The 14,881-nt window shown below is 33.6% G+C and overlaps 2 protein-coding genes across 2 annotated transcripts in view; one reads left to right on the top strand and one right to left on the bottom strand.

The window, feature by feature from the left end:
• Window positions 1-14,881, bottom strand: part of LOC143351556 (uncharacterized) — a 263,840-nt gene that overhangs the window by 147,696 nt on the left and 101,263 nt on the right. The gene's annotated exons all lie outside the window — the stretch shown is intronic.
• Window positions 1-14,881, top strand: part of Mid1 (calcium-permeable channel component Mid1) — a 158,297-nt gene that overhangs the window by 139,180 nt on the left and 4,236 nt on the right. Inside the window, exons 2-3 of the mRNA XM_076780315.1 lie at window positions 11,343-11,565; window positions 14,596-14,808. Coding sequence (XP_076636430.1) covers window positions 11,343-11,565; window positions 14,596-14,808 — 436 coding nt within the window. The remainder of the gene's footprint in view (window positions 1-11,342; window positions 11,566-14,595; window positions 14,809-14,881) is intronic.

The raw sequence follows: 14,881 nt of genomic DNA, 5'->3' as shown, positions 1-14,881 counted from the left end.
TTTTCCTTCAAATTATACGTTAGATACATCATTGTAATTAACAAAAACCGTATTTTTAGAAACAAATCCAATAAAGAAAACTTATCATTCTTGGTTAACCCGAAAAATATGAACGTTAAGGGGTTAAGGAGTATAGAAGATGAATTTTGACTCGATTGCCACGTATGGGACCCCTCTAGTTGCCCTGGGAAACGAATTTGTTGTGAAACTGTTTTTATACTTTGGAGGGCCCTGTCTAGATCCATTTATTTTTTTAATCTTCAAAAATCATTTATATATTAACCCCTTAACGTTCATGCCCGAGTTTAACTGCTTTGAAAATCGATATTTGTTTAATCCTACGGTTTGAGGGATGATAATATTTGTTTTCCTTCAAATTATACGTTAGATACATCATTGTAATTAACAAAAACCGTATTTTTAGAAACAAATCCAATAAAGAAAACTGATCATTCTTGGTTAACCCGAAAAATATGAACGTTAAGGGGTTAAGAAGTATAGAAGATGAATTTTGACTCGATTGCCACGTAGAAACCCCTCTAATTGCCCAGGAAAACGAACAATATGTTGTGAAACAATTTTTATACTTTCGAGGGCCCTGTCTAGATCCATTTATTTTTTTAATCTTCAAAAATCATTTATATATTAACCCCTTAACGTTCATGCCCGAGTTTAACTGCTTTGAAAAACGATATTTGTTTAATCCAACGGTTTGAGGGATGATAATATTTGTTTTCCTTCAAATTATACGTTAGATACATCATTGTAATTAACAAAAACCGCATTTTTAGAAACAAATCCAATAAAGAAAACTGATCATTCTTGGTTAACCCGAAAAATATGAACGTTAAGGGGTTAAGGAGTATAGAAGATGAATTTTGACTCGATTGCCACGTACAAACCCCTCTAATTGCCCAGGAAAACGAACAATATGTTGTGAAACAATTTTTATACTTTCGAGGGCCCTGTCTAGATTCATTTATTTTTCTAATTTTCAAAAATCATTTATATATTAACCCCTTAACGTTCATGCCCGAGTTTAACTGCTTTGAAAAACGATATTTGTTTAATCCAACGGTTTGGGGGATGATAATATTTGTTTTCCTTCAAATTATACGTTAGATACATCATTGTAATTAACAAAAACCGCATTTTTAGAAACAAATCCAATAAAGAAAACTGATCATTCTTGGTTAACCCGAAAAATATGAACGTTAAGGGGTTAAGGAGTATAGAAGATGAATTTTGACTCGATTGCCACGTACAAACCCCTCTAATTGCCCAGGAAAACGAACAATATGTTGTGAAACAATTTTTATACTTTCGAGGGCCCTGTCTAGATCCATTTATTTTTTTAATCTTCAAAAATCATTTATATATTAACCCCTTAACGTTCATGCCCGAGTTTAACTGCTTTGAAAAACGATATTTGTTTAATCCAACGGTTTGAGGGATGATAATATTTGTTTTCCTTCAAATTATACGTTAGATACATCATTGTAATTAACAAAAACCGCATTTTTAGAAACAAATCCAATAAAGAAAACTTATCATTATTGGTTAACCCGAAAAATATGAATGTTAAGGGGTTAAGGAGTATAGAAGATGAATTTTGACTCGATTGCCACGTACAAACCCCTCTAATTGCCCAGGAAAACGAACAATATGTTGTGAAACAATTTTTATACTTTCGAGGGCCCTGTCTAGATCCATTTATTTTTCCAATTTTCAAACATCATTTATACGTTAAGGGGTTAATGACTTGGAGCACCTGTTTTCAAAAAACAAATATGTTAAAAGTGTTTGGAGACTGCAATGGGGAACACAACATGACGAAATTTATTTTCGACGCTTATTTGAGTACGAGAAAAATAATATCTACGATTGTGACGACCATGAAACCACCTGGGGTCGAGAGGAACGTGCTCACTTTCGCCGTTGGTCGAGGATGCGACTCACGCGTCCCCATTTCCTCCCCTTGGTCTTATTTCCCGTTTTCACGGGACGCGATTTGTCTCCGCGACGCTCCTAGCATAATCGAGGAACTTAACCCGCGACTCTTCGACGGACTTCGTTTCAACCCCCAACCTCCATCGAATTATTTCGACGTTACGAAGATATTTAGTTGCGAACGATTCCTTCCTCGAAAATAATTTTGTTAACTTTCAAACACTCACGAAGAATTTTTAGCAATCGTCTATTAAAAAAAATTGAAAAATTTGGGATAATTTTAGGAATTCATCCTCTATCTTTCCACCCCCGATTTGGGATAGAAAAGCACCCACTTCGTTAATTAACAATTGTGCATTGAGTATCGTAATTAATTTAAAAAATCACCGAGTGAACTCGAGCTTGAATAAACTATTAAATATTTATTTTTTTTATATCAACCCCCAGGAGTTATTTCCTTCACACGAAAATACACGGACGCCTCTGAAACGTATTCTATAATAATAATACTAATAATATCGACTTTCCGTCGCGACTCGGTCGACGTAAAGTCGATAATCGAAAGAAAAATGGTGTATCGGGGTAGAAGGAGAAGGGAACGTCCGCGAAGATGCTCGGTTCTCTGGGGGCGAGTGGAAATCGACAACCATACTCTCGACGGGATGGTATCGCGAGATATCGCCATGATAAAAATGGACAAATATTTCGGGACGTTTAAGGATTCGAGGCTGGAGGAAATCACGTGCCCCCGATGGCCGTGTTTCCTTTGAGCCAACCGAGGAGGGATGAAACTATTTCAATAATTTAATATTCCAATATTTTATAAGCGTCCCGGATATTATTAGACAACTTCGAAATTCATTATTCGAATATTACCAGCGGGGATATCGTCACTCGAGCATTACTATTCGAATAATACTGATCCAATATCGCTGTTCGAGCGTCTCTGGTCGAATATCATTCCTTGGACGTTCGTATTTCAATGCCAATCGTTGAATATTAGCAGTGGAACTTCATGATTCGAATTTTATTGAAATGTTTGAGTATTAGTATTCAGATACAAGTATTCGAATTTTGTTGGACTGTTCGAATATCAGTATTCGAATTTTATTGAGCTATTCAAATATTAGTATTCGAATTTTATTGGATTATTTGAGTATTAGTATTCAAATACAAGTTTTGAATTTTATTGAACCATTCGAATTTTATTGAATTATTCAAATATTAGTATTCGAATTTTGTTGAACCATTCAAATTTTATTGAATCATTCAAATATTGCTATTCGAATTTTATTGAACTATTCGAATTTTATTGAATCATTCAAATATTAGTATTCGAATTTTATTGGATTATTTGAATATTAGTATCCAAATACAAGTATTCAAATTTTATTCAACCATTCAAATTTTATTGAATCATTCAAATATTGCTATTCGAATTTTATTGAACCATTCAAATATTAGTATTTGAATTTTATTGGATTATTTGAATATTAGTATCTAAATACAAGTATTCAAATTTGATTGAACCATTCAAATTTTATTGAATTATTCAAATATTGCTATTCGAATTTTATTGAATCATTCAAATATTAGTATTCGAATTTTATTCAACCATTCAAATTTTATTGAATCATTCAAATATTGCTATTCGAATTTTATTGAACTATTCAAATATTAGTATTCGAATTTTATTGGATTATTTGAATATTAGTATCCAAATACAAGTATTCAAATTTGATTGAACCATTCGAATTTTATTGAACCATTCAAATATTAGTATTCGAATTTTATTGAACCATTCAAATATTAGTATTCGAATTTTATTGAATTATTTGAATATTAGTATTCGAATTTTATTGAACCATTCGAATTTTATTGAATTATTCAAATATTATTATTCGAATTTTATTGAACCATTCAAATTTTATTGAATCATTCAAATATTGCTATTCGAATTTTATTGAATCATTCAAATATTAGTATTTGAATTTTATTCAACCATTCAAATTTTATTGAATCATTAAAATATTGCTATTCGAATTTTATTGAATCATTCAAATATTAGTATTCGAATTTGATTGGATTATTTGAATATTAGTATCCAAATACAAGTATTCAAATTTGATTGAACCATTCGAATTTTATTGAATCATTCAAATATTACTATTCGAATTTTATTGAACCATTCAAGTATTAGTATTCGAATTTTATTGAACCATTCAAATATTAGTATTAAAATACTACTGATACAATATCCTAGTTTCAGTACTATTATTCGCATATTAATATAAGAATAGAAATATTTGATTACCACTTTTTAGATACTATTAGTATCCATCTATCCATCATTATTCGAATATAACTATTAGGTGATTATAATCCTCAACAATTTCAACGAATATTCAAGCATCAGTTCCAAGGAAGTAACTCGCTCAAAAAATGACGAAAAAAAATTATTTCTCAGCCATTACTGCGTCCGATGAATTAGTCAACACTGAAACTAAACGGTAAGTGGCTGACCTAAGGGACAGTGGATGTCTCCACAAGGAAACGTAATTTGAAACTTCCATGAAATTTCACCCCCCAGTAAACTTGACAGTTTTCTACAAAGAGGAGGGGGGCACGACCCCTGGGGGGTGGTGGACGTTTAATTATCTGGGGAGGAACTCAAATATTTTTCCTATTAATACCCAGTTTTCTAGTTCCATAAGTAAAATATTTCCAAAGTGTCTGGAACCATCAAAAACCACACATTTAAATAAGTTTAAGCAGAATTGAAAAGCCATTTTTTCGAATGTCCTCTAAATAGAACAGTGGTATTAAAACTTCTACCCATCCACGATATAGAAATTTTCTTTTTCAAGAAAATCACTAGGGGAATCGCTAGATTAGAAATCGCTAGTTTTTTTTTAATTTAGACTTTTCCAATCGTTTTTCGTACGCAGTGCCGTGAAAGATTCGATAGCATCGATCGAGAGATTATAAACTCGACGACGCAGGAACGACTATTGTGGGAAACGTAAGGAGGAGGGGCAGAAACGAAAGAAACTTTGAACCAGCAGAGCAACGATGGGAAAGAACAAACGAAGAAACAGCGAACAATGCGGTACAACTAGACCGTGCGAAGAGTAATATTTCTGCCAGCTGGAACAGCCCAGTCCTGCGATCCTCGACTCCCACCTACTTCCGGTAGAGATTCCCGTGACTCGACGTTCCTCAAAAATTCCTAACGTCCAAGGCGTTTCATTCTAGTCGATACACCTAATCCTGTCTTAACTTCTTTAGGAGTTCTTTGGGAATTTTTTCGAGAAAACTGGGACAATATTTTTGAGTAGAGTTCATATACGAATATTTAGATCTACTCTCGAAGAATAGCCTCAATTTTTTTTGTGTAAAAATATTCAATATTTTAGGAGCTATGATAATTTTAGTGAAGCTTTCAGAAAATATATACCCTGGTTTTAAGTTCTTTAGGAGATCTTTGGGAATTTTTTCGAGTAAACTGGGACAATATTTTTGAGTAAAGTTCAAATACGAATATTTAGATCCACTCTTGAGGAATAGCCTCAATTTTTTTTGTGTAAAAATATTCAATATTTTAGAAGCTATGATAGTTTTAGCAAAGGTTCCAGAAAATATATACCCTTGTACTGTCTTAATTCTTTAGGAGTTCTTTGAGAATTTTTTCGAGAAAACTGGGACAATATTTTTGAGTAAAGTTCAAATACGAATATTTAGATCCACTCTCGAAGAATGGCCTCAATTTTTTTTGTGTAAAAATATTCAATATTTTAGGAGCTATGATAATTTTAGTGAAGCTTTCAGAAAATATATACCCTGGTTTTAAGTTCTTTAGGAGATCTTTGAGAATTTTTTCGAGAAAACTGGGACAATATTTTTGAGTAGAGTTCATATACAAATATTTAGATCTACTCTCGAAGAATAGCCTCAATTTATTTTGTGTAAAAATATTCAATATTTTAGGAGTTATGATAATTTTAGTGAAGCTTTCAGAAAATATATACTCTCTTACTGTCTCAATTCTTTAGGAGTTCTTTGAGAATTTTTTCGAGAAAACTGGGACAATATTTTTGAGTAGAGTTCATATACAAATATTTAGATCTACTCTCGAAGAATAGCCTCAATTTATTTTGTGTAAAAATATTCAATATTTTAGGAGCTATGATAATTTTAGTGAAGCTTTCAGAAAATATATACCCTGGTTTTAAGTTCTTTAGGAGATCTTTGGGAATTTTTTTGAGAAAACTGGTACAATATTTTTGAGTAAAGTTCAAATATGAATATTTAGATCCACTCTTGAGGAATAGCCTCAATTTTTTTTGTGTAAAAATATTCAATATTTTAGGAGCTATGATTATTTTAGTAAAGGTTTCAGAAAATATATAACCTGGTCTTGAGTTCTTTAGGAGTTCTTTGGGAATTTTTTCGAGAAAACTGGAACAATATTTTTGAGTAAAGTTCAAATACGAATATTTAGATCCACTCTTGAGGAATAGCCTCAATTTTTTTTGTGTAAAAATATTCAATATTTTAGAAGCTATGATAATTTTAGTAAAGGTTCCAGAAAATATATAACCTGGTCTTAACTTCTTTAGGAGTTTTTTGGGAATTTTTTCGAGAAAACTGGGACAATATTTTTGAGTAAAGTTCAAATACGAATATTTAGATCCACTCTCGAAGAATAGCCTCAATTTATTTTGTGTAAAAATATTCAATATTTTAGGAGCTATGATTATTTTAGTAAAGGTTTCAGAAAATATATACCCTGGTCTTAAGTTCTTTAGGAATTCTTTGGGAATTTTTTCGAGAAAACTGGGACAGTATTTTTGAGTAGAGTTCATATATAAATATTTAGATCTACTCTCGAAGAATAGCCTCAATTTATTTTGTGTAAAAATATTCAATATTTTAGAAGCTATGATTATTTTAGTAAAGGTTTCAGAAAATATATAACCTGGTCTTGAGTTCTTTAGGAATTCTTTGGGAATTTTTTCGAGAAAACTGGGACAATATTTTTGAGTAAAGTTCAAATACGAATATTTAGATCCACTCTCGAAGAATAGCCTCAATTTATTTTGTGTAAAAATATTCAATATTTTAGGAGCTATGATAATTTTAGTGAAGCTTTCAGAAAATATATACTCTCTTACTGTCTCAATTCTTTAGGAGTTCTTTGAGAATTTTTTTGAGAAAACTGGGACAATATTTTTGAGTAGAGTTCATATACAAATATTTAGATCTACTCTCGAAGAATAGCCTCAATTTATTTTGTGTAAAAATATTCAATATTTTAGAAGCTACGATAATTTTAGTAAATGTTTGTTATCTCTACTTTGTCAGCGAGTATCGTAGAATTCTTTAACAAGCTCGACACTTTGAATGCCAACAATGGATATCGATTCACTTCTTCCAATATTCATTAATTCATGCAAATTTACAATGGACAAGAATATTCTTGATTATCAATAATTCTTCCCTCAAAGTAGGCCATTTTCCCACTCGACATTGTTGCTCCCATTTTCGAATATCTAAAGCAATATAAATATTCCTTTCAAACACGAATATTTTTTTAAAAGTCACTGAGATTATCTCTGATAAAAAATCGAGATTTATTAAAATTGTATTCCACGCTTTTGATTAGTGTTTTGCATAAGTAGTCGCCATTTTTCGGATTGTACGATCTCTGGGGCGCCTTGTTCGTGACCTTGGAATCGCTTTTGCCTCCATTTTCCTTTGCGACGCGTGTCCAGTACACGCCTCTAAGGCCCCCCAAAGCTTTATTATCCGAGACTCCGGTGACTTTAAACGCTCTCAGACCTTCGAAACTCCCCTACGCCTCGTTAGTTCTTCCGCATCTTGAATATGCATCCCAGATTTCGAACCCTTTGCAACTTTGTCGCGCTGAGCGCCTCGAGAGTCTTCAACCAAGATTCCTCACAAGATTGCCAGACTTCTGGACGCTCGTTAATCGATTTATCTCAGAAAAGGAACACACGTAACTCCATAATAAAATAATAAAATATCAAATTTAATAATTCCTGAAATTCACTTTTCGTGTTCCCAAAAATTGTTTTCGTCGATGCAAGTTCCCCCGATAAAAATTTAGCAAATATTCGCGTGGGAAAAAAAAGAAATTTACAACGTGATTTCACGTGTTAACGCGATCGAGCACATATCGTTAAATAATAATGAAACGACGGCGATGAAAACTTTGGCGCTGACCCAAACTTCCGCTTTATTCGTATCAGATTAAGATCGAAACGTCTTAACCTCCATCGAGTGCCAAATTTCCCAAATTTGATCTCGAAAACGTGCTCTCTTTCTTCGAACCATCGAAATTTAATAACAATATTTATATACGATTTTGAGAATATTTCACACCAAGTAAATCATCGAGACCCCTGGGAAAAAATTTAATGGGGGATTCTAGAGGCCAAAATAAGACGAAAATCAAGAATACCAATTTGTTCATGGAGGCTTTGTTAAAAAGTTATTAACTTTTAAAGTTCCGACCATACTGAATTTTTTTCTAGAAAATGGGTAGGATTTTGGGGGTAGGTCTATTCACCAAAAATTATTGTAATTGACCCCTGTAACTAAATATAATTTTTTTAGTATGATTAGAAATTTTTTAATTTTGTCGAAAAATTTCACACCTTCTCGAATTTTTTTCTAGAAAGTGGGTAGGATTTCAGGGGTATGTGTATTCACCAAAAATGCTTGTAATTGACCCCTCTAACTAAATATAATTTTTTTAGTATGATTGGAAATTTTTTAATTTTGTCGAAAAATTTCACACCTTCTCGAATTTTTTTCTAGAAAGTGGGTAGGATTTTGGGGGTAGATCTATTCAACAAAAATTATTGTAATTGACCCCTGTAACTAAATATAATTTTTTTAGTATGATTAGAAATTTTTTAATTTTGTCGAAAAATTTCACACCTTCACGAATTTTTTTCTAGAAAGTGGGTAGGATTTCGGGGGTAGGTCTATTCACCAAAAATTATTGTAATTGACCCCTGTAACTAAATATAATTTTTTTAGTATGATTGGAAATTTTTTAATTTTGTCGAAAAATTTCACACCTTCTCGAATTTTTTTCTAGAAAGTGGGTAGGATTTTGGGGGTAGGTCTATTCACAAAAAATTATTGTAATTGACCCCTGTAACTAAATATAACTTTTTTAGTATGATTGGAAATTTTTTAATTTTATCGAAAAATTTCACACCTTCCCGAATTTTTTTCTCGAAAGTGGATAGGATTTCGAGGGTATGTGTAATGACCAAGAATGATTGTAATTGACCCCTGCAGCCAAAAGAATTTTTTTTAGAACGATTTGAAATTTTTTTTTTTCGTCGAAAAATATAGGCACCTACCCACTGTCGATTTTTCTTAAAAATTCCTTTTTCATTTTTAGTAAATTTATAAATATTTTCTTGTAGGTGTCCGTGGGCTCTGCTTCAGAAAAAAATTTCAATGAGATTCCTTTACTATTGTAGGAGTTATGGTCGTTTAAAAATTGGACCAGTTTTAGGGGGTTTTTTTCACTTTACGGTGTCAAGGAACAATATTTTCAATATTGTTAAAATGTCTACATATTCTCCAGTAAAATACGCGATTTGAAAAATTTTTTTTTACGAAAAATTTCAGCCCCTACCCGATTTTTTTTCTCAAAAATGCGCAAGATTTCGGGGGTATGTGTATTCACCAAATGATTGTAATTGACCCCCGCAACCGAAAATAATTTTTCCAGAACGAATTGAAATTTTTTAATTTAACTTTTTAATAACTTTACAACGAAGCTTCGGTCGAAAAAATGATATTCTTGATTTTCGTCTTATTTTGACCCCTAGAATCCCCCATTAAAATTTTTCCCACGCGTGGCCGAACACCCTGTATATTTTCGATATACTACGAAAAAATTATACGAAACTTCGAAAAATCGCACGATATTCAAATTTCGATGCTGGTAAAAAATTATTTTTTCTAAATTATACGTTTCGTGGAGTAATTATTATCGTCGATTGTTTTAATTTCGTTGGGGGTTGTTTGCATCTGGTAGGAAATTTTTGACCAGATAAGAATCTCGCCCTGAACGTAATACGCGCGACCGCGTCATTTCACTCCGGCTGGTTCCGCCGTGTTCCTTTCGGTCTCTGTACACGGAAAATTTAATAAAGCGCGGCCGAAGGAACGGGGGAGAGAGGAGAAAGAACGAACGCAGGGAGAAAGGAGTCGAGGATAACTTGCCACGGTGGATAAAAGGTTCCTCCCTGCAACCAGAGCGTAATTATAACGCGCTCTTAGAGGACGCGCGGGAAGGGCTAACATTTAAAGGATATGTAGGTCAGCCACTGACCCGCCTTATTGCAACTTCCGACCCGATCACCCCAAATGGAGCCCCGAAAATCGACCAAACACGAAACTACAACGAATACGTTCACTTATCCGGGGACCTAGCCACCGTTCAAAACAAAACACTAAATAATTAAATTACTATTACACTGATAAGCAACTGAAACCATCAAACAAATTCTCCTAACCCCTGAGACTATACAAAATAAAAAAAAATCAATTTTGATGTTCCAATCTCGTTTAAAAAATTAAATTTTTCCACGTTTCACTGAGATTCTTAAAGACTTCAAACGCAATTTTTTCCAATTAGAATATAAATGCATATGTATCCTTTGCGATTTGTACACATTCTCCATCAAAATACGCGTAGTTTGCTTTTTTAAACATTAAAATCGGCCCATCCGTTCAGAAGTTATGATGTTTTAAAGATTCGCACGAAATTTCGAGGCCAGAAATGATATTTTCGGTAAGGAATTTTTTTCTCGAAAATGCGCAAGATTTCGGGGGTATGTGTAATGACCAAAAATAATTGTAATTGACCCCCGCAAACGAAAATATTTTTTCCAGAACGATTTGAAATTTGTTGTTTTCGTCGAAAAATTTAGGCGCCTAATTATATTTTCGGTAAGGAATTTTTTTCTCAAAAATGCGCAAGGTTTCGGGGGTATGTGTATTCCACAAAAATGATTGTAATTGACTCCCACAACCAAGCAAAATTTTTTCAGAACGATTTGAAATTTTTTAGATTAACTTTTTAATAACTTTATAACGAAGCTTCAGTCAAAAAAATGATATTCTTGATTTTCGTCTTATTTTGGCCCCCTAGAATCCCCCAATAAAATTTTTCCCAGGGTTGGCCGAACACCCTGTATAAAATCTGAAACGTATTTGAAAGGTGCCCTTAAATTTTGCTTTTGAAATCTTACCAATGTTCTCCGTTTGAAACATAATTTATGAGAGAAATTTAATGGTGTAGATATTTTTTAACGAGTATGAAAATTGGATTGTTTCAGGAGGCGTATAGAAAATGGGTGTGCAGTTCCCTGGTGCCTTACTTTGCTCACGGGGGACCGCAGGACTTGGATAACTTGGAGAACAGCTGGGCCGGAAGCAGGCTTAGGCCCTGTCGGTCCTTCTGCCAATCCGTGGAGCAACGTTGTCCTTACTTGCTTCCGGGCGACCGTGCCCCTGCGTACCCCACGCAATACGCCGGTGAACCCACCTTTCTTTGCAGAGGTAATCGATCTTCGTCGCTTCTGAAAGCGCCACTGTAATTATTAGGGGCCCAACGAGATCGAAAACACTATTTTTTTACCTAAATTATTATATTATTATATCAGGGGGCCAATACATTCCACCCGGATAACTGATATCTCGCAAAAAGCTATGCAAGTAGCTTTGAAATCGAGTGATCTTGAATTATAAGAATTATTGCCCCTAGCTATCACGATATAAGTTGTAATTATAATTCATACACTATGATTATACTGAGAAAAATGTTCACTCGATACCAATCTATTTCACTCGTTCGTTTCTCGTCTCTACAATGGGATTTCGAGAAAATGGCTACGCAAGAGGCGAGGTGGGGACGCATAACCTCCAAAGCAGTAATGGCGGTTCTTCCAACCAAAAACTGCAACTAGAAGTTTAGAATGTTTAAACGCCTGGTCGTGGTGACTTTTTCGAAATTATTCCCCCGTTTGCAGGTTCAAAACTGTTCTAAATAAATGGCCCCCCGATTCTAAGTATTTCTCAGTGCATGTACCGTGTTTAGATTGTTGTTATGGATGTTTATGAAAATGTTAGGGATCTCCTGCGCCATCGAAGGAGGGTAAAAATATTTTCTGGCACCCTCTCGACTCGTAAAAGATAAGCACATCGTGGAGGAGAAAAGGAAAATCAGCGTGAAATAAAGAATACGATACCGCGAGTAGAATTAGAGGAAGGTCAGATTTTTGGGAGGACTGATATTTCTTTTTACCCTTTTAATGTTTATCGATAATCGCGTTATTTCGCCCCGGAAAATGGAAAAGAGACAACGATGTTACTTGTTCGAGACAAACTGTCGACCATGTGTCGAGTGTCCTTGCTTCCTGGACAGGTATTAGACAGTTTCCGGGCTCTAAATAAAATTTATACGGGTCATCGACCATTGCATCGTTTTCCTAGACCCCTTGTTCCCTAAAATAATCCTCAGAGAATTATTTTTGCACGTCTATGGGCAAAGAAATTTAGAAACCGAAAATCACTGTGCTCCAAATTTAAATATTCGAACAACTCAATTAATTTTCAGAATGCATTTTAGTACGTTCTACTTACAAACAATAAGTGATACAATAATCTCTGATGCAATAATAATTTATTATTTATCGAATATTTATTTTGTATTAGAAATGAGTTTGAATGATTGAGAACCATTTAGAGATAAAAATTACTTTTGTTTAGAGTCTTGTATAATAAGCACGTTATATTTAAATGGCGTATGGGGAAATTACACATAGTTATCCACCAGTATATGCAAGATAATATGTTAATTAAATATGTATGCAATAATACGTATTCGATGAATAATTAATTGTTCATTGGACTGAAATTTGTTATACATTTTAATGCCGTGAAGCTGTTGATGGAAATATTGTTCTTTTGTGAAGGACACTTGCCATGCACCCGGTAATCTGTATCAAAATTCACTGTTAGGGTGCAACGACACGTGTTTAAACAAAAAACACTTTGGTGGATTTATGGAATTATTTAGAATCTTTGAATAATTGATATTATTTATCAGACACACCTCTGTGTGATTGTACGTACCATAACTAATTAATTCATTTATTCTTGAAGACTAAAAAAATCATTTCCAAATTAAAATTGAACAAAAACTTTGACTCTAGTATCGAGGGTCTTGAAAACGAAAAATATGTAATACACACTCAATCGAGATAAATTCAAAACCAAACCACGAATATAAAAAATATAAAAAATAAAAAAATCAAAGGTTGTTTAGTTTTGAATTTCCCTTTCATTTCTATGTTTACTCAAAACCAAACCACTCTAAAAATGAATATAAAAAATAGAAAAATCAAAGGTTGTTTAGTTTTGAATTTCTCTTTCATTCGTATATTTACTTATTATTCAGTGGAATTAAATTCGAATATAAATAGAGCCTCGTCTCTTCTCCATTTCCCCAAATTCTATACCAACGAACAACAATTTTACCATCTGTGAATTCCACAATTTAAATAAACCAGTCAGCTGTGAAGCAGTGAATATAAAAAATAAAAAAATCAAAGGTTGTTTAGTTTTGAATTTCTCTTTCATTCGTATATTTACTTATTATTCAATGGAATTAAATTCGAATATAAATCGAGCCTCGTCTCTTCTCCATTTCCCCAAATTCTATAGCAACAAACAACAATTTTACCAAATTGTAAATTCCCCAATTTAAATAAACCAGTGAGCTGTGAAGCAGTGAATATAAAAAATAAAAAAATCAAAGGTTGTTTAGTTTTGAATTTCTCTTCCATTCGTATATTTACTTATTATTCAATGGAATTAAATTCGAATATAAATCGAGCCTCGTCTCTTCTCCATTTCCCCAAATTCTATACCAACGAACAACAATTTTACCATCTGTGAATTCCACAATTTAAATAAACCAGTGAGCTGTGAAGCAGTGAATATAAAAAATAAAAAAATCAAAAGTTGTTTAGTTTTGAATTTCTCTTTCATTCGTATATTTACTTATTATTCAATGGAATTAAATTCAACTATAAATCGAGCCTCGTCTCTTCTCCATTTCCCCAAATTCTATAACAACGAACAACAATTTTACCATCTGTGAATTCCACAATTTAAATAAACCAGTCAGCTATGAAGCAGTGAATATAAAAAATAAAAAAATCAAAGGTTGTTTAGTTTTGAATTTCTCTTTCATTCGTATATTTACATATTATTCAATGGAATTAAATTCGAATATAAATCGAGCCTCGTCTCTTCTCCATTTCCCCAAATTCTATAACAACGAACAATTTTACAAACTGTGAATTTAAATAAACCAGTCACCTAACAAAACGAAGTCGATTCGTTAGAATTTGTTGAACGTCGTTTTAGCAAAAGTTCGATTTCCCAGCGCTCGTTGCGCGAGATAGACGGGGTCACAGGTCACCTAGGGTGCGGAGAATAGCGAAAGACGGGTTCGCGGAGGACGAAAGCGGTCCTCTGGAACGTCAGAGACACTGGATCGTTGGAAAAACGAAATAATTTCAGATCCAAACATCCCCGAGACCGGGGAGCAAGCCTCGAGGGCGTTGCACAGCACCGACGAGGACGAGTGCTGCTTCCACGTGTGCTCCGAGGAGAAACCAGGATCGGGCATTTGCGCGAATTGCACGGATCGGGAGCCACGGAAGCGCGGTAGAAGCCACGATCCACCGACGGCGCCCCACTGCGAGATTAATCCTATTCAACCGGCTTCCACAGGTACCCAGAAATTTGGAAAATAATTTTTTACCCCTTGGGGGAACCGAAAAAGGTCGAAGTCATTTTTTTCTGG

This window comes from Colletes latitarsis, chromosome 2 (genome assembly GCF_051014445.1).
Source record: "Colletes latitarsis isolate SP2378_abdomen chromosome 2, iyColLati1, whole genome shotgun sequence".
NCBI classification, from domain to species: Eukaryota; Metazoa; Arthropoda; class Insecta; order Hymenoptera; family Colletidae; genus Colletes; species Colletes latitarsis.
Note: the sequence above shows the minus strand (reverse complement) of the source record. Positions and strands in the feature narration are given on the sequence as shown.